Source organism: Anomaloglossus baeobatrachus, chromosome 1 (assembly GCF_048569485.1).
Source record: "Anomaloglossus baeobatrachus isolate aAnoBae1 chromosome 1, aAnoBae1.hap1, whole genome shotgun sequence".
In the NCBI taxonomy this organism is placed as follows: Eukaryota; Metazoa; Chordata; class Amphibia; order Anura; family Aromobatidae; genus Anomaloglossus; species Anomaloglossus baeobatrachus.
In genome coordinates this window covers 967,432,071-967,458,912 of record NC_134353.1, presented here as the reverse complement: position 1 = coordinate 967,458,912, position 26,842 = coordinate 967,432,071, and the positions used below count along the sequence as shown (strand labels likewise).

Genomic DNA, 26,842 nt, shown 5'->3' with positions numbered 1-26,842 from the left:
CGCTGCAGTGCGGGGAGATGGTGACACGCTGCAGTGCGGGGAGATGGTGACACGCTGCAGTGCGGTGGTGGTGACACGCTGCAGTGCGGGGAGATGGTGACACGCTACAGTGCGGGGAGATGGTGACACGCTGCAGTGCGGTGGTGGTGACACGCTGCAGTGCGGGGAGATGGTGACACGCTGCAGTGCGGTGGTGGTGACACGCTGCAGTGCGGGGAGATGGTGACACGCTGCAGTGCGGGGAGATGGTGACACGCTGCAGTGCGGGGAGATGCTGACACGCTGCAGTGCGGGGAGATGGTGATACGCTGCAGTGCGGGGAGATGGTGACACGCTGCAGTGCGGTGGTGGTGACACGGTGCAGTGTGGGGAGATGGTGACACGCTGCAGTGTGGGGAGATGGTGACACGCTGCAGTGCGGGGAGATGGTGACACGCTGCAGTGCGGTGGTGGTGACACGCTGCAGTGCGGGGAGATGGTGACACGCTGCAGTGTGGGGAGATGGTGACACGCTGCAGTGCGGGGAGATGCTGGCACGCTGCAGTGCGGGGAGATGGTGACACACTGCAGTGCGGTGGTGGTGACACGCTGCAGTGCGGGGAGATGGTGATGCTCTGCAGTGTGGGGAGATGGTGACACGCTGCAGTGTGGGGAGATGGTGACACGCTGCAGTGCGGGGAGATGGTGACACGCTGCAGTGCGGGGAGATGGTGACACGCTGCAGTGCGGTGGTGGTGACACGCTGCAGTGCGGGGAGATGGTGACATGCTGCAGTGCGGTGGTGGTGACACGCTGCAGTGCGGGGAGATGCTGATGCTCTGCAGTGCGGGGAGATGCTGACACGCTGCAGTGCGGGGAGATGGTGACACGCTGCAGTGCGGTGGTGGTGACACGCTGCAGTGCGGGGAGATGGTGACACGCTGCAGTGCGGGGAGATGGTGACACGCTGCAGTGCGGGGAGATGGTGACACGCTGCAGTGCGGGGAGATGGTGACACGCTGCAGTGCGGGGAGATGGTGATGCTCTGCAGTGCGGGGAGATGGTGACACGCTGCAGTGCGGGGAGATGGTGATGCTCTGCAGTGCGGGGAGATGGTGACACGCTGCAGTGCGGGGAGGTGGTGACACGCTGCAGTGCAGGGAGATGGTGATGCTCTGCAGTGCGGGGAGATGGTGACACGCTGCAGTGCGGGGAGATGGTGACACGCTGCAGTGTGGGGAGATGGTGACACGCTGCAGTGCGGGGAGATGGTGACACGCTGCAGTGCGGGGAGATGGTGACACGCTGCAGTGCGGTGGTGGTGACACGCTGCAGTGCGGGGAGATGGTGACACGCTGCAGTGCGGTGAGATGGTGACACGCTGCAGTGTGGGGAGATGGTGACACGCTGCAGTGCGGGGAGATGGTGACATGCTGCAGTGCGGTGGTGGTGACACGCTGCAGTGCGGGGAGATGGTGACACGCTGCAGTGCGGGGAGATGGTGACACGCTGCAGTGCGGGGAGATGGTGACACGCTGCAATGCGGGGAGATGGTGACACGCTGCAGTGTGGGGAGATGGTGACACGCTGCAGTGCGGGGAGATGGTGACATGCTGCAGTGCGGGGAGATGGTGACACGCTGCAGTGCGGGGAGATGGTGACACGCTGCAGTGCGGGGAGATGGTGACACGCTGCAGTGCGGGGAGATGGTGACACGCTGCAGTGCGGTGGTGGTGACACGCTGCAGTGCGGGGAGATGGTGACACGCTGCAGTGCGGGGAGATGGTGACACGCTGCAGTGCGGTGGTGGTGACACGCTGCAGTGCGGGGAGATGGTGACACGCTGCAGTGCGGTGGTGGTGACACGCTGCAGTGCGGGGAGATGGTGACACGCTGCAGTGCGGGGAGATGGTGACACGCTGCAGTGTGGGTGATGGTGACACGCTGCAGTGCGGTGGTGGTGACACGCTGCAGTGCGGGGAGATGCTGACACGCTGCAGTGCGGTGAGATGGTGACACGCTGCAGTGTGGGGTGATGGTGATGCTCTGCAGTGCGGGGAGATGGTGACACGCTGCAGTGCGGGGAGATGGTTACACGCTGCAGTGTGGGGTGATGGTGATGCTCTGCAGTGCGGGGAGATGGTGACACGCTGCAGTGCGGGGAGATGGTGACACGCTGCAGTGTGGGGTGATGGTGATGCTCTGCAGTGCGGGGAGATGGTGACACGCTGCAGTGCGGGGAGATGGTGATGCTCTGCAGTGTGGGGAGATGGTGACACGCTGCAGTGCGGGGAGATGGTGACACGCTGCAGTGCGGGGAGATGGTGACACGCTGCAGTGTGGGTGATGGTGACACGCTGCAGTGCGGGGAGATGGTGACACGCTGCAGTGTGGGTGATGGTGACACGCTGCAGTGCGGTGGTGGTGACACGCTGCAGTGCGGGGAGATGGTGACACGCTGCAGTGTGGGTGATGGTGACACGCTGCAGTGCGGTGGTGGTGACACGCTGCAGTGCGGTGGTGGTGACACGCTGCAGTGCGGGGAGATGGTGACACGCTGCAGTGTGGGTGATGGTGACACGCTGCAGTGCGGTGGTGGTGACACGCTGCAGTGCGGGGAGATGGTGACACGCTGCAGTGCGGTGAGATGGTGACACGCTGCAGTGTGGGGTGATGGTGATGCTCTGCAGTGCGGGGAGATGGTGACACGCTGCAGTGCGGGGAGATGGTGACACGCTGCAGTGTGGGGTGATGGTGATGCTCTGCAGTGCGGGGAGATGGTGACACGCTGCAGTGCGGGGAGATGGTGACACGCTGCAGTGTGGGGTGATGGTGATGCTCTGCAGTGCGGGGAGATGGTGACAAGCTGCAGTGTGGGGTGATGGTGATGCTCTGCAGTGCGGGGAGATGGTGACACGCTGCAGTGCGGGGAGATGGTGATGCTCTGCAGTGTGGGGAGATGGTGACACGCTGCAGTGCGGGGAGATGGTGACACGCTGCAGTGCGGGGAGATGGTGACACGCTGCAGTGTGGGTGATGGTGACACGCTGCAGTGCGGGGAGATGGTGACACGCTGCAGTGCGGGGAGATGGTGACACGCTGCAGTGCGGTGGTGGTGATACGCTGCAGTGCGGGGAGATGGTGACATGCTGCAGTGCGGGGAGATGGTGACACGCTGCAGTGCGGGGAGATGGTGACACGCTGCAGTGTGGGGAGATGGTGACACGCTGCAGTGCGGGGAGATGGTGACACGGTGCAGTGCGGGGAGATGGTGACACTGCAGTGCGGGGAGATGGTGACACGCTGCAGTGCGGGGAGATGGTGACACGCTGCAGTGTGGGGAGATGGTGACACGCTGCAGTGCGGTGGTGGTGACACGCTGCAGTGCGGGGAGATGGTGACACGCTGCAGTGCGGGGAGATGGTGACACGCTGCAGTGCGGGGAGATGGTGACACGCTGCAGTGCGGTGGTGGTGATACGCTGCAGTGCGGGGAGATGGTGACATGCTGCAGTGCGGGGAGATGGTGACACGGTGCAGTGCGGGGAGATGGTGACACTGCAGTGCGGGGAGATGGTGACACGCTGCAGTGCGGGGAGATGGTGACACGCTGCAGTGTGGGTGATGGTGACACGCTGCAGTGCGGGGAGATGGTGACACGCTGCAGTGCGGTGGCGGTGACACGCTGCAGTGTGGGGAGATGGTGACACGCTGCAGTGCGGGGAGATGGTGACACGGTGCAGTGCGGGGAGATGGTGACACTGCAGTGCGGGGAGATGGTGACACGCTGCAGTGCGGGGAGATGGTGACACGCTGCAGTGTGGGTGATGGTGACACGCTGCAGTGCGGGGAGATGGTGACACGCTGCAGTGCGGTGGCGGTGACACGCTGCAGTGTGGGGAGATGGTGACACGCTGCAGTGCGGGGAGATGGTGACACGCTGCAGTGCGGGGAGATGGTGACACGCTGCAGTGTGGGGAGATGGTGACACGCTGCAGTGTGGGGAGATGGTGACACGCTGCAGTGCGGGGAGATGGTGACACGCTGCAGTGCGGGGAGATGGTGACACGCTGCAGTGTGGGTGATGGTGAAACGCTGCAGTGTGGGTGATGGTGACACGCTGCAGTGCGGTGGTGGTGACACGGTGCAGTGCGGGGAGGTGGTGACACGGTGCAGTGCGGTGGTGGTGACACGGTGCAGTGCGGGGTGATGGTGACACGCTGCAGTGTGGGGAGATGGTGACACGCTGCAGTGCGGTGGTGGTGACACGCTGCAGTGCGGGGAGATGGTGACACGCTGCAGTGCGGTGGTGGTGACACGCTGCAGTGCAGGAAGTGCTTCTGTGCGGCTTCCGGGGATTTGGCGGGCCATTGGCTTGTATGCAGTCCGTTATGGGAGCGGGCACTCGGCAGCGCAGGCGCGTTCTGTAGGGTCAGAGGCACCGCACATCAGCGCTTCACTCTGTCACCTCAGCCTATAGCTCCGCAAAAACAGGGGAAATGCCCAGGACAGGGGCGTGGAGTTGGGGGCGGGGCTTAAATGACAGCGCCACGCCCACTAGCCTGGAAGGTGGGCTGACCCTAGAGGCCTAGACTATACAGTATGGGCTTTTCCCAGGTTAGTGGGCGTGACCGGTTTGTTTGGTGGGTGTGGCGATGTTTTCTGTCAGCTACGGTCTAATCATGCTAGGGGAGGGGCCGTGTGTACGTCATTGTCATGTGACAGGAGGCCCTGTGAAGACGTCTGTGCTCCGCCCCCTAATCACATAAGATCCTTCACATTTTCTTCTCGAGCTCCGCCCCGATCACATGACGGTGACGTCACCACAGGTCCTTCAGCCAGCACAGATGCAGATCTGTCCTGTGCACGCAGCTCTTGTTCTCTGTTATCAGCCAGCAGCAGATTTCCAGGTGAGGCTACAGCGGAGGTTCCGGTGCAGTGTTGCTGCTTGTGGTGAATCTGTGAGGAGAGTTCAGGCCGAGGCGCCCCCCCCTGCGCGGAGGCTCGTGTGGCTGCGGGCCGGGCCGTTCCCCCGCGCGGAGGCTCGTGTGGCTGCGGGCCGGGCCGTTCCCCCGCGCGGAGGCTCCTGTGGCTGCGGGCCGGGCCGTTCCCCCGCGCGGAGGCTCCTGTGGCTGCGGGCCGGGCCGTTCCCCCGTGGAGGCTCCTGTGGCTGCGGGCCGGGCCGTTCCCCCTGCGCGGAGGCTCCTGTGGCTGCGGGCCGGGCCGTTCCCCCTGCGCGGAGGCTCGTGTGGCTGCGGGCCGGGCCGTTCCCCCGCGCGGAGGCTCGTGTGGCTGCGGGCCGGGCCGTTCCCCCTGCGCGGAGGCTCCTGTGGCTGCGGGCCGTTCCCCCTGCGCGGAGGCTCCTGTGGCTGCGGGCCGTTCCCCCTGCGCGGAGGCTCCTGTGGCTGCGGGCCGGGCCGTTCCCCCGCGCGGAGGCTCCTGTGGCTGCGGGCCGAGCCGTTCCCCCTGCGCGGAGGCTCCTGTGGCTGCGGGCCGGGCCGTTCCCCCTGCGCGGAGGCTCCTGTGGCTGCGGGCCGGGCCGTTCCCCCTGCGCGGAGGCTCCTGTGGCTGCGGGCCGGGCCGTTCCCCCCGCGCGGAGGCTCCTGTGGCTGCGGGCCGGGCCGTTCCCCCCGCGCGGAGGCTCCTGTGGCTGCGGTCCGGGCCGTTCCCCCTGCGCGGAGGCTCGTGTGGCTGCGGGCCGTTCCCCCTGCGCGGAGGCTCGTGTGGCTGCGGGCCGTTCCCCCGCGCGGAGGCTCGTGTGGCTGCGGGCCGTTCCCCCGCGCAGAGGCTCGTGTGGCTGCGGGCCGTTCCCCCGCGCGGAGGCTCGTGTGGCTGCGGGCCGTTCCCCCGCGCGGAGGCTCGTGTGGCTGCGGGCCGTTCCCCCGCGCGGAGGCTCGTGTGGCTGCGGGCCGTTCCCCCGCGCGGAGGCTCGTGTGGCTGCGGGCCGTTCCCCCCGCGCGGAGGCTCGTGTGGCTGCGGGCCGTTCCCCCGCGCGGAGGCTCGTGTGGCTGCGGGCCGTTCCCCCGCGCGGAGGCTCGTGTGGCTGCGGGCCGTTCCCCCGCGCGGAGGCTCGTGTGGCTGCGGGCCGTTCCCCCGCGCGGAGGCTCGTGTGGCTGCGGGCCGTTCCCCCGCGCGGAGGCTCGTGTGGCTGCGGGCCGTTCCCCCCGCGCGGAGGCTCGTGTGGCTGCGGGCCGTTCCCCCGCGCGGAGGCTCGTGTGGCTGCGGGCCGGGCCGTTCCCCCCGCGCGGAGGCTCGTGTGGCTGCGGGCCGGGCCGTTCCCCCCGCGCGGAGGCTCGTGTGGCTGCGGGCCGGGCCGTTCCCCCCGCGCGGAGGCTCGTGTGGCTGCGGGCCGGGCCGTTCCCCCCCCGCGCGGAGGCTCGTGTGGCTGCGGGCCGGGCCGTTCCCCCCCGCGCGGAGGCTCGTGTGGCTGCGGGCCGGGCCGTTCCCCCCGCGCGGAGGCTCGTGTGGCTGCGGGCCGGGCCGTTCCCCCCGCGCGGAGGCTCGTGTGGCTGCGGGCCGGGCCGTTCCCCCTGCGCGGAGGCTCCTGTGGCTGCGGGCCGGGCCGTTCCCCCTGCGCGGAGGCTCCTGTGGCTGCGGGCCGGGCCGTTCCCCCTGCGCGGAGGCTCGTGTGGCTGCGGGCCGTTCCCCCGCGGAGGCTCCTGTGGCTGCGGGCCGGGCCGTTCCCCGCGCGGAGGCTCGTGTGGCTGCGGGCCGGGCCGCTCCCCCGCGCGGAGGCTCGTGTGGCTGCGGGCCGGGCCGCTCCCCCGCGCGGAGGCTCGTGTGGCTGCGGGCCGGGCCGTTCCCCCTGCGCGGAGGCTCGTGTGGCTGCGGGCCGTTCCCCCGCGGAGGCTCCTGTGGCTGCGGGCCGGGCCGTTCCCCGCGCGGAGGCTCGTGTGGCTGCGGGCCGGGCCGCTCCCCCGCGCGGAGGCTCGTGTGGCTGCGGGCCGGGCCGCTCCCCCGCGCGGAGGCTCGTGTGGCTGCGGGCCGGGCCGTTCCCCCTGCGCGGAGGCTCCTGTGGCCGCGGGCCGGGCCGTTCCCCCGCGCGGAGGCTCGTGTGGCTGCGGGCCGGGCCGCTCCCCCGCGGAGGCGCCATACTGTGTAGAGCCGCGGTCCGCTCTGCTGAGGGCATGTGAGCTTGCTATGTAGCCTCGGTGCTGCGCAGGCGCAGTGTGATATAACCCTGCTGTCACTGCACGGTCTCTATGCAATGTCTCGTCACTGTTCGGCCATATGCACACGCTGCAGCGGTAACTTCACCGTGTATCAGACTCTGGGAAAGATGCTGAAGTGTTTAGTGCGTTTGTTAGTTCTGAATGTGAAGTCCGACCCCCGCGGGGTCAAAGTCACCACAAGATCGGACACTCGAGAAATAAAACTAATAAAGCGAGCGCGATTTACTGACCGAGTCACCTGCGCGGTGTACACTGCTCGGCAGCCACTCAGTCTACTTCAGGCCCACTCATTAGGCTCATGCATATTCATTGCTTCCCCCGCCCACCGGCATCTGTGATTGGTTGCAGTCAGACAGCGCCCCCTGCCTGTGTGACAGCCTGTCTGATACTTCCAATAACAGACCCGGTCTGCGGGGCTATTGTATACAGTAAAAATAAATTTAAAAAAACAGCGTGTGGTCCCCCCCGCTTCCCCCCCCCCACTTCCCCCCACACCCTTTCAATTTTGATAACCAGCTAAGACAAAGCCAGACAGCTGGGGGCTGGTATTTTCAGACTGGGGAGACCCATCTTATTGGGAGCCCCACAGGCTAAATATAGCAGTCTGCAGACTCCCAGGACTGTTGCGTCCATTAGATGAGACAACCACAGCGCTTATCCTGGCTCTTCCCAATTGCCCTGGTGCGGGGGCAACCGGGGTAATAAGGGGTTAATCTCAGCTCACAGCTGACACTCAGGGCTAGATTGGTAATGGCTGGCATCTTTGAGACCCCCCCATCATTAATCTGTAAGCGAAAAGATACAAACACAGAAATAATGCTTTATTTGAAATAAAATAGAAACGCCCTCTTTCACCACTTTATTAACCCCAAAAACTTCCCTGCAGGTCCGACGTAATCCACACAGGGTCACACGGCGGTCCTGGCTCTGCTACATCCAAACCTGGAGAGGTTGAAAACATGTTTAATCTCTCCAGGCTTCGGGAATCATTGACAAGCGGGACCCGGCTGCCAGCAGTGACGTCACTCAGTTCAGCGGAGGTAATACCCGGGTTCTCACTGTATGACCTCCAATGTCCTGAGTACCACGCTCTGGTCACCACATCTTTTTCTTCCTTGGCCAGTACTGTCAGTGTTAAAGGGCTGGCGGGGTACAGGCACAGCACCACAATTTAACACTGACAGTGCCAGACGGGGGTCTGGGGGTGCAAGGCTGCCTCTCGCCCCCCCTCTCATCCCCCTCTCACCCCCCCCCCCATCCTCCCCGGCTGGCACTGTCAGAGAGAGCTCGGGTATGACCTCCAGTGAACTGAGTGATGTCACAGCTGGAGGCCGGGCCCCGCTTGTCAGTGTTTCCTGGAGCCTGGAGAGATTGAACATGATTCTGGTCTCTCCAGGCTCAGAGATAGCACAGCTGAATCGTCGTCGGACCTGCAGGGAAGCTTTTGGGGTTAATAATGGGGTGAAAGAGGGTCTTTATTGATATTTTATTTCAAACGACTTTTTGGGTGTTTATTTTCACTTTCATATTAGTGATGGGGGGCCTCATAGACGCCTGCCGTTACCATTCTCTGGCTGTCATCTGTGATTCATTAACCCCTTATTTCCCCAATTTCCACTGCAACAGGGCAATTGGGAAGAGCCAGGTAAAGTGCTGAGGCTGTCGCATCTAATGGATGTTACAATCCTGGGCGGCTGCAGGCTGATATTTTAAGGCTGGGAGGCTCCCAATAACGTGGGTCTCCCCAGCCTGAGAATACCAGCCCCCAGCTGTCTGGCTTTATCTTGGCTGGATATTAAAATTGGGGGATTGCACGCTGTTTGTATTTAGTTTCACTGTACACTATAGACCCGCAGATCGGGTCTGTGTTTGGAAGTGTCAGACAGGCTGTCACACAGCGTGGGGGTGCATCTGTTTGCAACTAATCACAGATGCCAGTGGGCGGGGGATGCAGTGAATATGTATGAGCCTAATGAGCAGTGTGGCAGCCATGCTGGTGATCTGTAATATGAAGAGCTTACTCCTTATGTCTTTGCGCTGGATTCTGGTTCCCCATAGATTATATGGGGATCGGCATGTGGCCAGATACCGGGGATTGACCTGCGAATCCACCCATCACCCTCTCCACTTTTATGTGTGGGATTTATGATCGGAGAGTCCCGTGATCACAACCTCCCTGATCGAGTGATTAGAGTAGAAATGAAAGTCGCCCAATCTCCGCGTCTTCGGAGCCTCTTCTGGGCCTTTCTTCATCTTCTTTATGGTAAATTCTAAGTGGTTTAAAATTACTTGTACTATTCAGTCCCAAATCGTCAGCGTTCAGTGATGACCCGTAGTGACAAAATGTTATTGTCTTCCAAAAAGAATACTCTACCTCCCGCTCTAGAAGGAACATATCGACATGGCCCTCTCGAAGGCATTAAAGAAATAGCCTTTCAGTTCTCTGCTCAATGGGGTTTTATGAGTCTCTAGAATCCTACAATTCTCAGGGCCGTCACTTCTCACAAGACACAGTCTTCTAGTTTCAGCAGCACCTCTCCATCCACCTCCCATTACCCACAACCCGAAGGGTACAGAGAAGATGTAGACACAGAGGCTGGAGACACTGGTCTCAATATCTTAAGGAATACAGACTTGGTCCAAGGTACATCACAAGCCCTTACTCCATTACATTTCCTATACAAGTACACCACATTAATTTATTCTACCCTAAAGGCCCATTTGACACTTCTTCTAGAACAGGGGCCGCAGGATTTATTTTTTTTTATTTAAGAAGACTCTAAGCTCGTGTCCTGTAGAAGTGAGCCTTAGGCTGGCTTTGCACATTACGACATTGCATGCCGATGCTGCGATGCCGAGCACGATAGTCCCCGCCCCCGTCGCAACTGCGATATCATTGTGATAGTTGCCGTAGCGAGTATTATCGCTACGCCGGCTTCACATGCACTCACCTGTCCTGGGACGTCGCTCTGGCCGGCGAACCGCCTCTTTATTAAGGGGGCGGGTCGCGTGGCGTCACAGCGACGTCACACGGCAGGCGGCCAATAGGAGCAGAGGGGCGGAGATGAGCAGGATGTAAACATCCCGCCCACCTCTGTCCTTCCGCATAGCCGACGGGAGCCGCGGTGACGCCGGTAGGATATGTTCCTCGCTCCTGCGGCTTCACGCACAGCGATGTGTCCTGCCGCAGGAGCGAGGAACAACATCGGACCGTCGCGTCAGCGTAATTATGGATTACGCCGACGCTGCACCGATGATACGATTACGACGCTTTTGCGCTCGTTAATCGTATCATCTAGGCTTTACACACTACGATGTCGCATGCGACGCCGGATGTGTTTCACTTTCAACATGACCCCACCGACATCGCACCTGCGATGTCGTAGTGTGCAAAACCCGCCTTAGTTACAGGATCCATCGCTCGTGGTTGGTGACGTCTTGTAAATGTGATCGGAGCCTTAGTAACAGGATCCATCGCTCGTGGTTGGTGACGTCTTGTAAATGTGATCGGCGCCTTAGTTACAGGATCCATCGCTCGTGGTTGGTGACGTCTTGTAGATGTGATCGGGGCCTTAGTTACAGGATCCATCGCTCGTGGTTGGTGTCGTCTTGTAGATGTGATCGGAGCCTTAGTAACAGGATCCATCGCTCGTGGTTGGTGACGTCTTGTAGATGTGATCGGGGCCTTAGTTACAGGATCCATCGCTCGTGGTTGGTGACGTCTTGTAAATGTGATCGGCGCCTTAGTTACAGGATCCATCGCTCGTGGTTGGTGACGTCTTGTAGATGTGATCGGAGCCTTAGTTACAGGATCCATCGCTCGTGGTTGGAGACGTCTTGTAGATGTGATCGGAGCCTTAGTTACAGGATCCATCGCTCGTGGTTGGTGACGTCTTGTAGATGTGATCGGAGCCTTAGTTACAGGACCCATCGCTCGTGGTTGGTGACGTCTTGTAGATGTGATCAGGGTCTTAGTTACAGGATCCATCGCTCGTGGTTGGTGACGTCTTGTAGATGTGATCGGAGCCTTAGTTACAGGATCCATCGCTCGTGGTTGGTGACGTCTTGTAGATGTGATCGGGGCCTTAGTTACAGGATCCATCGCTCGTGGTTGGTGACGTCTTGTAGATGTGATCGGAGCCTTAGTTACAGGATCCATCGCTCGTGGTTGGTGACGTCTTGTAGATGTGATCGGAGCCTTAGTTACAGGATCCATCGCTTGTGGTTGGTGACGTCTTGTAGATGTGATCGGGGCCTTAGTTACAGGATCCATCGCTCGTGGTTGGTGACGTCTTGTAAATGTGATCAGAGCCTTAGTTACAGGATCCATCGCTCGTGGTTGGTGACGTCTTGTAGATGTGATCGGGGCCTTAGTTACAGGATCCATCGGTGGTGGTTGGTGATGTCTTGTAGATGTGATCGGGGCCTTAGTTACAGGATCCATCGCTCGTGGTTAGTGACGTCTTGTAGATGTCATCGGGGCCTTAGTTACAGGATCTATCGCTCGTGGTTGGTGACGTCTTGTAGATGTGATCGGAGCCTTAGTTACAGGATCCATCGCTCGTTGTTGGTGACGTCTTGTAGATGTGATCGGAGCCTTAGTTACAGGATGCATCGGTCGTGGTTGGTGACGTCTTGTAGATGTGATCGGGGCCTTAGTTACAGGATCCATCGGTGGTGGTTGGTGATGTCTTGTAGATGTGATCGGGGCCTTAGTTACAGGATCCATCGGTCGTGGTTGGTGACGTCTTGTAGATGTGATCGGGGCCTTAGTTACAGGATCCATCGCTCGTGGTTGGTGATGTCTTGTAGATGTGATCGGGGCCTTAGTTACAGGATGCATCGCTCGTGGTTGGTGACGTCTTGTAGATGTGATCGGGGCCTTAGTTACAGGATGCATCGCTCGTGGTTGGTGATGTCTTGTAGATGTGATCGGGGCCTTAGTTACAGGATGCATCGCTCGTGGTTGGTGACGTCTTGTAGATGTGATCGGGGCCTTAGTTACAGGATGCATCGCTCGTGGTTGGTGACGTCTTGTAGATGTGATCGGGGCCTTAGTTACAGGATGCATCGCTCGTGGTTGGTGATGTCTTGTAGATGTGATCGGAGCCTTAGTTACAGGATCCATCGGTGGTGGTTGCTGATGTCTTGTAGATGTGATCGGGGCCTTAGTTACAGGATGCATCGCTCGTGGTTGGTGACGTCTTGTAGATGTGATCGGGGCCTTAGTTACAGGATGCATCGCTCGTGGTTGGTGACGTCTTGTAGATGTGATCGGGGCCTTAGTTACAGGATGCATCGCTCATGGTTGGTGATGTCTTGTAGATGTGATCGGAGCCTTAGTTACAGGATCCATCGCTCGTGGTTGGTGACATCTTGTAGATGTGATCGGGGCCTTAGTTACATGATACATCGCTCGTGGTTGGTGACATCTTGTAGATGTGATCGGGGCCTTAGTTACATGATACATCGGTCGTGGTTGGTGACGTCTTGTAGATGTGATCGGGGCCTTAGTTACAGGATCCATCGCTCGTGGTTGGTGACGTCTTGTAGATGTAATCGGGGCCTTAGTTACAGGATCCATCGCTCGTGGTCGGTGTCGTCTTGTAGATGTGATCGGAGCCTTAGTTACAGGATGCATCGGTCGTGGTTGTGATGTCTTGTAGATGTGATCGGAGCCTTAGTTACAGGATGCATCGGTCGTGGTTGTGATGTCTTGTAGATGTAATCGGGGTCTTAGTTACAGGATGCATCGGTCGTGGTTGGTGACGTCTTGTAGATGTGATCGGGGCCTTAGTTACAGGATCCATCGCTCGTGGTTGGTGACGTCTTGTAGATGTGATCGGGGCCTTAGTTACAGGATCCATCGGTCGTGGTTGGTGACGTCTTGTAGATGTGATCGGAGCCTCAGTTACAGGATCCATCGCTCGTGGTTGGTGGCGTCTTGTAGATGTGATCGGAGCCTTAGTTACAGGATCCATCGCTCGTGGTCGGTGACGTCTTGTAGATGTGATCGGGGCCTTAGTTACAGGATCCATCGCTCGTGGTCGGTGACGTCTTGTAGATGTGATCGGAGCCTTAGTTACAGGATCCATCGGTCGTGGTTGGTGATGTCTTGTAGATGTGATCGGAGCCTTAGTTACAGGATCCATCGCTCGTGGTTGGTGACATCTTGTAGATGTGATCGGAGCCTTAGTTACAGGATCCATCGCTCGTGATTGGTGACGTCTTGTAGATGTGATCGGGGCCTTAGTTACAGGATCCATCGCTCGTGGTTGGTGATGTCTTGTAGATATGATCGGGCCCTTAGTTACAGGATCCATCGGTCGTGGTTGGTGATGTCTTGTAGATGTGATCGGAGCCTTAGTTACAGGATCCATCGCTCGTGGTTGGTGACATCTTGTAGATGTGATCGGAGCCTTAGTTACAGGATGCAGCGCTCGTGGTTGGTGATGTCTTGTAGATGTGATCGGGGCCTTAGTTACAGGATCCATCGCTCGTAGTTGACGTCTTGTAGATGTGATCGGAGCCTTACAAATCCTGTATTTCTCATGTTTTATTGTTCACTACGATTTTCATCTTCTCCTTTTATCATAGACCCCCTGCAGGACGAGATCCCTCCAGCTAATCCACGTTTTATCCCTCCTTCTGAATGATCCTCAAAGATGGACGAGGATGGGATTGAGATCACTAGAACATTATTAACGTTCACCCTGGAAATCTTCTCCCTGCTGAGCGGAGAGGTAACTCCTTTACTTTTTTATCATGTTTATTTTACTATAGAACAAATCAGATTTTGGGAAAATAAAATTCAGATTAGAAAAGGATTCTCTACTGTAAGAGCAGTGAGACTGTGGGGCTCTCTGCCTGGAGGAGTTGTTATAGTAAACTCCCTATAAGAGTTGTAGAGGGGCCTGGATGTCTTTCCTGAGTGTAATAATATTCCAGAATACGGTCCCAGATTACAGGAGACGGTTATTGATCTCGGGATTTAAACTGATCGTCAGATCTGGAGTTAGGAAGGAAATCTCCTCCCTAAATGTCTCTCTCCATCCACAGGATTACACCATAGTGAGGAAGACACCGGGGGACTGTGTGACTCCCATCACCCATCTCCAGGAGTCAGAAGGGCGGAGTCGGAGCCCCATCACAGCCCCTCCCCCGATACATGAGAGGAGCAAGAAGAAGATCCTAGAGCTCAGCAGCAAGATGATTGAGCTGCTGACCGGAGAGGTGACTGCTGGGACATTATACAGGAGGCACTGGAGGATTCTGGGTGATGAGCGGAGAGGTGACTGCTGGGACATTATACAGGAAGCACTGGAGGATTCTGGGTGATGACCGGAGAGGTGACTGCTGGGACATTATACAGGAAGCACTGGAGGATTCTGGGTGATGACCGGAGAGGTGACTGCTGGGACATTATACAGGAGGCACTGGAGGATTCTGGGTGATGAGGGGAGAGGTGACTGCTGGGACATTATACAGAGAGCCCTGGAGGATTCTGAGTGATGAGGGGAGAGGAGACTGCTGGGACATTATACAGGAAGCACTGGAGGATTCTGGGTGATGAGGGGAGAGGTGACTGCTGGGACATTATACAGGAAGCACTGGAGGATTCTGGGTGATGAGGGGAGAGGTGACTGCTGGGACATTATACAGGAAGCACTGGAGGATTCTGGGGGATGAGGTGAGAGGTGACTGCTGGGACATTATACAGGAAGCACTGGAGGATTCTGGGTGATGAGGGGAGAGGTGACTGCTGGGACATTATACAGGAAGCACTGGAGGATTCTGGGTGATGACCGGAGAGGTGACTGCTGGGACATTATACAGGAAGCACTGGAGGATTCTGGGTGATGAGGGGAGAGGTGACTGCTGGGACATTATACAGGAAGCACTGGAGGATTCTGGGTCATGAGAGGAGAGGTGACTGCTGGGACATTATACAGAAAGCACTGGAGGATTCTGGGTCATGAGAGGAGAGGTGATTGCTGGGACATTATACAGAAAGCACTGGAGGATTCTGGGTGATGAGAGGAGAGGTGACTGCTGGGACATTATACAGGAAGCACTGGAGGATTCTGGGTGATGAGGGGGGAGGTGACTGCTGGGACATTATACAGGAGGCACTGGAGGATTCTGGGTGATGAGGGGGGAGGTGACTGCTGGGACATTATACAGGAAGCACTGGAGGATTCTGGGTGATGAGGGGAGAGGTGACTGCTGGGACATTATACAGGAAGCACTGGAGGATTCTGGGTGATGAGGGGGGAGGTGACTGCTGGGACATTATACAGGAAGCACTGGAGGATTCTGGGTGATGAGGGGAGAGGTGACTGCTGGGACATTATACAGGAAGCACTGGAGGATTCTGGGAGATGAGGGGAGAGGTGACTGCTGGGACATTATACAGGAAGCACTGGAGGATTCTGGGTGATGAGGGGAGGGGTGACTGCTGGGACATTATACAGGAAGCACTGGAGGATTCTGGGAGATGAGGGGAGAGGTGACTGCTGGGACATTACACAGGAAGCACTGGAGGATTCTGGGTGATGAGGGGAGAGGTGACTGCTGGGACATTATACAGGAAGCACTGGAGGATTCTGGATGATGAGGGGAGAGGTGACTGCTGGGACATTATACAGGAGGCACTGGAGGATTCTGGGTGATGAGGGGAGAGGTGAGTGCTGGGACATTATACAGGAAGCACTGGAGGATTCTGGGTGATGAGGGGAGAGGTGACTGCTGGGACTTTACACAGGAAGCACTGGAGGATTCTGGGTGATGAGGGGAGAGGTGACTGCTGGGACATTATACAGGAAGCACTGGAGGATTCTGGGTGATGAGGGGAGAGGTGACTGCTGGGACATTATACAGGAAGCACTGGAGGATTCTGGATGATGTCGGTGTCATTGTTGTCAGGTTCCTATAAGGTGTCAGGACGTCGCTGTCTTTCTCTCCATGGAGGAGTGGGAGTATCTGGAAGGACACAAGGAGCGATACGAGCAGGCGATGATGGAGGAGCAGCGGCCGGTGACATCACCAGGTGAGAAGCGCTTTTAGGGGCTTCATTTGCAGTTGTTCTTCTATGTCAGACACCGGGAATCTTCATTAGGTTCTTGGCTGCCATGATCGGTTTTCTCTATGTGGGTAATGGACGCCCACCGTGTTTCTGACGTTCTGGTGTTACAGTTTACAGCAGAGTCTAACAAGTTAGTGTCGTTATCTGAGGTTACTAAAAGATGAAATCTGGAGCATGAGACCTTCTTACCCCGGTAGTGACATAAACAGTTTTATCAATATCTCAAGTGGAAATAAATAATTTTCGGCTGAGTTTGAAGAAAGGTCCAGATCTGATAGAGACGGGCGCCGAGTGCAGAGGTTGTGGTGACCCCTGAAATACATAAGAACAATCATTAATAATAGATCTGTCCTCTCCGGCTGCCATAACGTCCGGTGGAGATAAAACGTCTCTGCGTCTGTAGTTATGGACGTCGTCTGGTTGCCGGGATGCACAAATCTGAAATTTCACGTCTCTTGTTCTGGCTCAAATTGAAACGTGAGTAATCAGTGACTAGAAGCTCCTGATCTGGGATCTGATGGTTTTGCTGAGGAGTTTTTGGTGTCCCCATGAGACGTGCACCGTCTGTTTCCAACACAACGACCTGGAGACCTTACTGATCATTGACGGGAGGGAAAGTCAGAAGAGGATCTGTGTCACCCACCTGTCACTGGCTGTTATGTTATGGCTGTTTAGTCTATAGATTGAGGATGATGGAGAAAAACATGGCGGTCCTGTCCTTGTTTCCTACTTTGAAGGAGAATGAAGGTTTCCATCTCTGTTAAGTGATCCTAGCCGTTGTGGAAAGACGCAGTATCCCTCATGGCGCTGTCACTGCATAATGGCAGGTGTGTCATCATGCGAGGACATTGAATTGGCACATGTTTTGGGTAGCGGGGTGCACTTGTGACCCCTGTGTTTGGACAAATCTTTTCTTATCCTTAGGCCTGAGATAATGTTGACCATATTGACAAAGTAGAAAGCCATTAGCTGCTTATAAGTCCCTGAGCACTCCTGCGCTGCGGTGAGGACCACGGTGCTATTTAATCACTGACATCTAAACATAGAAATTATGGTTTTGAGCCACGCCACATATACATACTTATATACCGGGGACCGAATAATCAGTCTCTGTGTGTCTCCACAGATGGATCCAGGAGGAGAAATCCCCCAGAGAGATGTCCCCGTCCTCTGTGTCCTCAGGACTGTCCAGAGGAGAAGCACAATGTCCTGGAGACTCCTCAGGTAGATGGCGCTGAGCCCTGGCCCGGATCTGTATATGGGGACATTTCTGCTCCTGCGGTCGTAGGTGTCATAGATATTGGGGGTCTCTTGTATTGTGCTGATTGTTACATCTGATATATCAGGGGGAAGATCTGATTATTATTAAAGTGGAGGATGAAGAAGGAGAAGAAGAGCGGATGAGGAGGGATCAGTCGTGTCTCAGTGACGGGAAGGAGGAGAGTCCAGTAGGTGCGACCACAGGTGTGTAAAAATGTAGAAAGTTTATGCAAAGGTTTCACAAGGTTTGGAGCTGAATGTCTTCTCCTAGTGTGCTGATCCTGAGGAAGGTAGAAATCCACATTAGGGCATCGGCAATGTGTGATGGTGGTACCTTCTTTACTGTAGACGTAGAGGAATCTTCTTCTATGTCTTCCTGTAAAGTTCATTATATAGATCACTGTCCTCTCCATTCATGTATTTCTACATTATCCCAGTTTATAGCATTAAGATCATGCCTTCAACTTTCTCCACCCCTAATCTTTCGCTGCTTCTCTTATGTGGCACAAGATATTTGAGTTTTTGAAGTCCTTGCCTGAAGCTTATGGCCTAAAACTATAAAATAGAAGGCCATTTTGCCCTTAAACCTGTAATGCGGGCGTCACACGATACAATCTATCGTGCGATCGCCTGAGCGATCTTATCCGCCCCCGTCATTTGTGCGTCACGGGCAATTAGTTGCCCGTGGTGCACAAAGTCGTTAAACCCCCGTCACACATACTTACCTGCTGAGCGACCTCGCTGTGAGCGGCGAACGTCCACTTCCTGAAGGGGGTGGTACGTTCGGCGTCACAGCGACGTCACACAGCCGCTGGCCAATAGGGGCGGAGATGAGCGGGACGTAAACATCCCGCCCACCTCCTTCCTTCCGCATAGCCGGCAGGAGCTGCAGGATGCAGGTAAGCTGTGTTCATCGTTCCTGGGGTGTCACACGGAGCGATGTGTGCTGCCCCGGGTACGATGAACAACTGGCGCAAAGAAAAATAAACGACTTTTTAAAAATGAGCGACGTGTCAACGATACACGATTTGTTACCGATTTGCGAACGTTCAGAGTCGCTCGGAGGTGTCGCAAACAATGCCGGATGTGCGTCACGAAAACCGTGACCCCAACGACATATCACACGATAGATCGTCTCGTGTGACGCCCGCATAAGTATATTAATATACTCACCAATCTGCGTCTTCTCCAGGGTCCACTTCTGAGCCACGTGGAGACTAGTCTGTCTCTTTGGGTCACACTGCGCTTTGTGTGACCTGAAAGTCTCTTTTGCAATGTCAGACCAAGACTCTATAACCTCACATTGTATAAGAGACTTCTGGCTCACACATAGAGCTCGGAGTGACCGGGAGAGTCTGAATCACCATCAGGTAACGCAGAAGAGGAGTGGATCGTCGCTGGTGCTGGAGGAGATGGCAATCAGTGAGGTTATCATTACATTTACACAGGTTTAGGCAAGGTTCGCACACTGCGTCTTTTTGACGCTGCGTTTTTGTGCGTTTTTGGCCGCTAAAAACGCACAAAAACGCACCTGCGTCGAAAAAACACATAAAAAAAGCATGCGTTTTTGCCGCGATGTGGTGCGTTTTTGGCTGCGTTTTGCTGCGTTTTTGATCTCTGCGTTTTGCTGCGTTTTTCAAATGCATTGCATGGGCGGAAAACGCAGAAAAAAGCAGGAAAGAACTGACATGTCCATTTTTTTTTTTTTTAACTCAAAAACGCAAGTAAAAAAAACAGATGTGTGCGGACAGCAAAAATGAAAACTGGGGAAGCAAAGTCCTGCAGTTTTGAGGCCAAAAACGCACTCGAAAAACGCGCAAAAACGCCGCGAAAAACGCACTGTGCGCACATAGCCTTAGGGGAATAGTAGATAATGTGAGCGCTTTTTTATGGACTTTCCATTTTTATCACTGGGTCCTTGCCTTTCCATCCCAATAATCTATCAAACTGATCCGTGATTTGTCAAACGCAAGCACCAGTAAGACAAAACCCCCATTCTACAGTCCTGGTCTTTGCAGTCTTACTCCTTTTTCTTACTAGAGCAGATATTCTCCTAGATTTAATAGGATTCATTGCTACCGCTGTGCAGACAATCTCCTCAAATTTGAGATGATTTTGTTTTAAAACATTCAAATTCAGGTTCACGATTATAAGGAATCCCAAATTTTGCACTTACTTAATGTATTACAGTACATACAAAGTTTTTTCAGTGAAAAACTTACAAAATCTTTTTGAAATCTTTGCAGAAAATCGGATTCAGAATTCACAGGGAAGGTTCATGTTTCTGAATAATAAAATAGAAGATGAAGATGTGAAGCAGCACTCTACAGCAGAAAACCTCATTACTCTTATTGAGAATTCGGGGCTTTACAGTACAGATCCAACTTATAATCCCCTTCAGCCTCAGAAACCTTCTGCCCCATCTGAAATTGTCACCTCAAGCACAAGTCTGACAGGAGAACAAGGGTACAAGCGTAGTAGACAGTTTAGAAAAAGCTCAGAACATTTTGAACACAAAAGTATTCACACAGGGAAGAAGTCGTACTCCTGTCCAGAATGTGGGAAGTGTCTTTCAGATAAAGCAAGTCTTATTAGACATGTGAAAAGTCACACAGGAGAGAAGCCGTATTCATGTTCACAGTGCGGGAAATGTTTTACACTGAAATCAGGGTTTATTATGCATCAGAGAGTTCACACAGGAGAGAAACCGCATTCATGTATAGAGTGTGGGAAATGTTTTATTACTAAAGCTAAACTTAAGGAACATTATCGAATTCACACAGGAGAGAAGCCATGTCCTTGTTCTATATGTGGAAAATGCTTTAGAAGTCATTCATCTCTTCTCTCACATAAGAAAATTCACACAGTGGAGAAGCCGTACTCATGTTCAGAATGCGGGAAATGTTTTAAATATAAATCAGGTTTTATTATGCATCAGAGAGTTCACACTGGAGAGAAACCACATTCATGTATAGAGTGTGGGAAATGCTTTATTACTCAAGCCAAACTTAGGGACCACTATCCGGTTCACACAGGAGAGAAGCCATTTCCATGTTCTATATGTGGGAAATGCTTTATAAGTCGGTCAAGTCTTCGTTCACACGAGAAAATTCACGCAGGAAAAATACATTCATGTTCACTATGTACAAAATGTTTTTCAAAAAAATCGAGTCTTGTGAAACATGAAAGAATTCACACAGGCAAGAGCTGATATTAACGTTCAAAGTGTAAAAAGTTATTAATGCTTCAGTCAGATCCTGATTAACATCAGTAAAATCACATCGGAGAGAATGAACCTAAAAAGAAAATGACAGTGTTGCTCCGTTACGGTGCAACAGTACATTCTATACTGAGACTTGTACTTATGACTCGCGGAGCTCGCCGGATTGGGTTTTGCTATGGTTTAGGCACCACTTTACCCACCGTTTTGTATGCTGAAAGACTTGTATGGGCTTTGGTCCTTTTGCCTGTTGATGCATCGCCGCCTCCGGTGTCTCAAGTGGAAAAAAAAAAGAAATCCCTGGAAAACATGTTGAGAAATGTGGTCTCGCCAAGGCAGCTGCACTTAGATGACAAGATCACTTATCCGATGAGTGTCCTTTTTATGTTTTCTTGAGACAATGCTTTTCAGAAGTGAACTATTTTGATAATGAGGTTAAATGATTGGTGACCATTGATGGGTGAGCTGTACAGTGCTCTGTACTCAAAATGATGAGTGAACCCTGCGATGCTCAAGTGCTCTTTACTTGAGTCGAGCAGGTCAGACACTTGACTTTTAGTAACGAGTGTAAAGGAAGTTACGGATTGGGCAGTTTGACTCTCTGCCCACATACAGCCAGCCATAAACGGAGCATTTCCAGGGGAGGGAAGGAGGGCAGTTTTTGTTTTGACACACTACATTTGAAAACGTTTTTACCATCCCAGTGGAAGCAACTCATTGACTGTAAGAAGTGGCGCTCACTGGGATTACGGCTTGCATCATTTAGTGAAGCCAGCCTCTGGTTTATGTTCAATACTTGACTGAGCACTCGCTCATCATTGTGGATCACACAGAGAGCTGAACTATGAGACAACATCAGTAGGGATGAGCAATCCCAAGGTTCGGTGTTCATTCTGAACACAGACTTTACAAAAAAACAAAACAAAAACAAAGTTCGGATTGGGAGTATGGGTGGTTTACGTATGGTATGCAAACCATTCGCATGAGCATCGATGTGCTCGAGTATGCTTGGTCCTCAGCCCAGTGCGAGCTGCTTGCAGTGTTTGATCGGCTTGCACTGGGCGTAAAGACAGCGTGATCGAATGTAGTGAATGGAAAAATCCCGCTCCTGGAAGTGATCTGTTTCTGGCTGGCTTAATATGGATGGAGACCTGAACTGCCCAATCAGTGACTTCCATTGGGGTTCAGGTCAAGTTCGGGTTCTAAACTGAACTTTATATAAAATCCGGTTGCACCTGCTGAACCGAACTTCCACGGCTCTGATCATCTCTAAACGTCAGCAATGGTGCTGGGATCCTCCCTGCATAAAGTAACCTACATTGTATAGTGCATAAAGCATTGCAAAAGATACGATGTAATAAAATGATGAAGACAGAAAGTAAAATGTCAATCCTAAATTTGGGTTAAAGGGATAACGTGACTTGTTATCACTTTAAAAATGTTATAATATATGGCAAAACCTTCTAAATGATATCACGTTGGAAGATCTAAGCCGGAGATATTTGCACTGATCTACTGTATCTATAGACATGGTGTGGGCCACGCATCCTCACTCCCATGGAGCTGGGGAGATCCATGGATCTGCAGGTGGAGAAGGTTGTCATAATGCATCTATAGGATCTTGCGGTGTACGTTGACTGCCACGGGATTGATGAACTACATGTCGCAAACAAATTCTGAAAGTCTCATCCACAGGAGTGATACAAGAGAAGTATGCTGCGCGTCCTATCCTGAGAATGTGCAATAAATGCGATGCCGCCCCTTCAGGAGTCATGTAGTGCCATTCTGTCACAAAGGGGACCATCGCTTTCTATGTACCGGACTCAGTTTTGGACTTTGCTTGGTCTTCATAAAACAAAATGGTCCTTAATGATCTTCAGGAATACACATACGATCATTACTTTTGATTAATGGAGCACAGTATCCAATATATTTTTTAATTTGACTAATTCATCCATTTAATTCAGTTTATACTAACATTTGAAGCTTCTACGTCCAGTAGGATTCAGTGTTTTTGGCTTGTGGCCTCTATTGGCTGCTCCGTCCTTGTCCTCTTTTATGGGAATGATACTAATGCTGGTGAAGTTGCTTTCATTGAGACAGGGAGTGCCTGGAGACGCGGATTCACAAAAGATCCTTTTTTTTAAGTTGGTCTTATGTTTATTTTTGTGCGATCGAAGAAGCTGAATCATCAGTATTTGCGCCACTTTTATTGCAGAAAACACTTGTGCAAAAATTCTGCAACTTTTCAAACGTGAAACTCCACCAAAAAGTTGTGACTGTTTCTGTTTTCTTGTCTGTTTTGGCAAAATAGGCGAATCGTGGGTATAACGAGGCATGGCAGTGCCAGCCGCCAAATTCATAACTATGTGCAGTATTTTTGAGAAGATGCACCAAATTTACTAAGTACTGTGTGCTGTGTAATGAATGCGGCAGATCCTATTCCACGACGCCCCTTCACTAAAACTGCTGTGTACACTGCCACCGCCGTAGATGAACTGTCAAAGGACATTAAATGTCATATTTTTTTGCCAAGGTGACTGAAAATAAATAATATAGTGTGAACCCACCTTGTTATAATCAAAGATCATATGGACTTTTCCACGCAAGATGCAATCTATCTAACAATGCATGTGTGTGGAAGTGCTGGCAACAGTCACTTGAAGTAAATGTGATGTTATACAATGCATTGCACTGGTCTAAATGTGGTTTTATGTATTTGGGAATGTACATACACATGATCAGGCACATACAGAGTTAACAGTTGAGATTAGGTTAGGATGGCAGGCGCTACATGGGCACACAGGAAGCAACTCCCTGGTGAGGAGCCGGATAGGGCCCAGCATTCATCGGGGACAGACCTAAGGTCTAATGATTTATAGACCTGCATGTAGTAGGGTGCTGTTGTACAAAGAAGAGAGGGAGACACATATCACATCGTACGTCGTAAGAAACAGGAAGTGTATAATGGATATCAGCCAAGAAAGCCTAGAGGAGTCCGAAGAAAAGGGCCTATGTGCAGCCCAAGGAGGCCATTGAAATGGTATAGAACATTGCTGAGGGGAAACATAAGGCCCACAGATAGGGAATTGAATAAAAATAATTGGGAGGAACAGGATTTCAGAAACGATTGTCTACGTGAGAGAAATGGGAAACATGGTCACCGTATTGGGGCGCGAGTTACTCTATGGGAAGGTGAGGGTACATCACAGCCAGGAGACTGAGACTGTCGAAGAATGTTCTTTGTAAGTAGCAGTGAGGAGTTGTACCGTGAGGAGTCGTCAGTGGGGGCCTCACAATTCAATTGGTAAGAGAGTAGCTGTGAGCGGCCGCAGCGTTACACCTTGACCCATGTGGGCTGCACAGGGGAAGATATACAAGTGCATCTGAATAAAATATCCTCAAAAAGTTAATTTATTTCAATAATTATATACAAAAAGGGAAATGCATATATTATATAGTCATTACACACAGAGGGATCTATTTCACATGTGTATTATATATTATATAGTCATTACACAAAGAGGGATCTATTTCACATGTGTATTATATATTATATAGTCATTACACAAAGAGGGATCTATTTCACGTGTTTATTATATATTATATAGTCATTACACAAAGAGGGATCTATTTCACATGTGTATTATATATTATATAGAGTCATTACACACAGAGGGATCTATTCCTATATATTATATAGAGTCATTACACACAGAGGGATCTATTCCTATATATTATATAGAGACATTACACACAGAGGGATCTATTCCTATATATTATATGGTCATTACACACAGAGGGATCTATTCCTATATATTATATAGAGTTATTACACACAGAGGGATCTATTCCTATATATTATATAGCGTCATTACACTCAGAGGGATCTATTCAAATATATTATATAGTCATTACACATAGAGGGATCTATTTCACATGTGTATTATATATTATATAGAGTCATTACACACAGAGGGATCTATTTCACATGTTTATTTCTGTTAATGTTGATGATTATGACTTACAGCCAATGAAAACCCAAAAGTCATTATCTCAGAAAATTAGAATAATTACCACAAAACACCTTCAAAGGCTTCCTAAGCATTTAAAAGGGTCCCTTAGTCTGGTTCAGTAGGATACACAATCATGGGGAAGACTGCTGACTTCACAGATGTCCAGAAGGCAGTCGCTGACACACTCCACAAGGAGGGTAAGCAACAAAAGGCCATTGCTAAATAAGCTGGCTGTTCACAGAGTGCTGTATCCAAGCATATTAATGGAAACCTGAGTGGAAGGAAAACGTGTGGTAGAAAAAGGTGCACAAGTAACCAGGATAACCGCAGCCTTGATAGGATTGTTAAGAAAAGGCCATTCAGAAATTTGGAAGAAATTCACAAGGAGTGGACGCTGCTGGAGTCAGTGCTTCAAGAGCCACCACACACAGACGTATCCAGGACATGGGCTGCAAGTGTCACATTCCTTGTGTCACCACTCATGACCAATAAACAACGCCAGAAGCGTCTTACCTGGGCCAAGGAGAAAAAGAAATGGACTGTTCGCAGTGTCCAAGGTGCTGTTTTCAGAGGAAAGTACATTTTTAATTTCATTTGGAAAGCGCGGTCCCAGAGTCTGGAGGAAGAGTGGAGAGGCCACAATCCAAGCTGCTGAGGTCTAGTGTGAGGTCTCCACAATCAGTGATGGTTTGGGGAGCCATGTCATCTGCTGGTGTAGCTCCACTGTGTGTTATCAAGAACAAAGTCAGCGCAGCCGTCTACCAGGAAATATTACAGCACTTCATACTTCCCGTTTTAGAGATGGAAATGTAATTTTCCAGCAGGACTTGGCCCCTGTCCACACTGCCAAAAGTATCAATACCTGGTTTACTAACCACAGTATCACTGGGCTTGATTAACCAGCAAACTCACCTGACCTAAACCCCATAGAGAATCTATGAGAGACACCAGAGCCAACAATGCAGACGAGCTGAAGGCGGCAAAGCAACCTGGGCTTCCATAACACCTCAGCAGTGCCACAGGCTGATCACCTCCCGCCACATTGCCGCATTGATGCAGGAATTCATGCAAAAGGAGCCGCAACTAAGTATTGAGGCATTTACAGTACAGACTTTTCAGTAGGCGCCAACATTTTTAAGTAACATCATTATTTCAGTTGGTCTTATATAATATTCTAATTTTCTAAGATAATGACTTTTGGGTTTTCATTGGCTGTAATCCATAATCCTCAACAGTAACAGAAATAAACACGTGAAATAGATCCCTCTGTGTTTAATGTCTCTATAATATATAGCAATAGATCCCTCTGTGTGTAATGACTATATAATATATAGGAATAGATCCCTCTGTGTGTAATGACTCTATATAATATATAGGAATAGATCCCTCTGTGTGTAATGACTCTATATAATATATAGGAATAGATCCCTCTGTGTGTAATGACTCTATATAATATATAGAAATATATCCCTCTGTGTGTAATGACCTATAATATATAGGAATAGATCCCTCTGTGTGTAATGACTCTATATAATATATAGGAATAGATCCCTCTGTGTTTAATGTCTCTATAATATATAGCAATAGATCCTGCCTGTGTGTAATGACTATATAATATATAGGAATAGATCCCTCTGTGTGTAATGACTCTATATAATATATAGGAATAGATCCCTCTGTGTGTAATGACTCTATATAATATATAGGAATAGATCCCTCTGTGTGTAATGACTCTATATAATATATAGGAATAGATCCCTCTGTGTGTAATGACTCTATATAATATATAGGAATAGATCCCTCTGTGTGTAATGACTCTATATAATATATAGGAATAGATCCCTCTGTGTGTAATGACTATATAATATATAGAAATAGATCCCTTTGTGTGTAATGACTCTATAGAATATATAGGAATAGATCCCTCTGTGTGTAATGAATCTATATAATATATAGAAATAGATCCCTCTGTGTGTAATGACTCTATATAATATATAGGAATAGATCCCTCTGTGTGTAATCACTATACAGTGTGTCCACCCATATCCTGTTCACTGCCATTAACTTGTGAACGGCGGCAGCTATAGGCATAGAAGTAATATCTAGGTATA

General features: G+C 52.1%; 1 protein-coding gene across 1 annotated transcript; it reads left to right on the top strand.

Annotated features, from left to right (window-relative positions):
* The first annotated feature begins 4,802 nt into the window (after nucleotides 1–4,802).
* On the top strand, nucleotides 4,803–23,324 carry LOC142257988 (uncharacterized). The gene is made up of 7 exons (XM_075330351.1): nucleotides 4,803–4,888; nucleotides 13,748–13,893; nucleotides 14,210–14,383; nucleotides 16,076–16,199; nucleotides 17,362–17,459; nucleotides 17,582–17,699; nucleotides 19,742–23,324. The coding sequence occupies exons 2-7, from the start codon at nucleotides 13,816–13,818 to the stop codon at nucleotides 20,704–20,706; spliced, it is 1,557 nt and encodes a 518-aa protein (XP_075186466.1). The 5' UTR covers nucleotides 4,803–4,888; nucleotides 13,748–13,815; the 3' UTR covers nucleotides 20,707–23,324.
* The last annotated feature ends 3,518 nt before the right edge of the window (nucleotides 23,325–26,842 follow it).

Coding starts and splice junctions, on each gene's coding strand:
- LOC142257988 (XM_075330351.1), top strand. CDS start 13,816: ATGGACGAGGATGGGATTGAGATCACTAGAACATTATTAACGTTCACC. Junction 16,200..17,361: donor GCGGCCGGTGACATCACCAG/GTGAGAAGCGCT, acceptor GTGTCTCCACAG/ATGGATCCAGGAGGAGAAAT. Junction 17,460..17,581: donor ATGTCCTGGAGACTCCTCAG/GTAGATGGCGCT, acceptor CTGATATATCAG/GGGGAAGATCTGATTATTAT.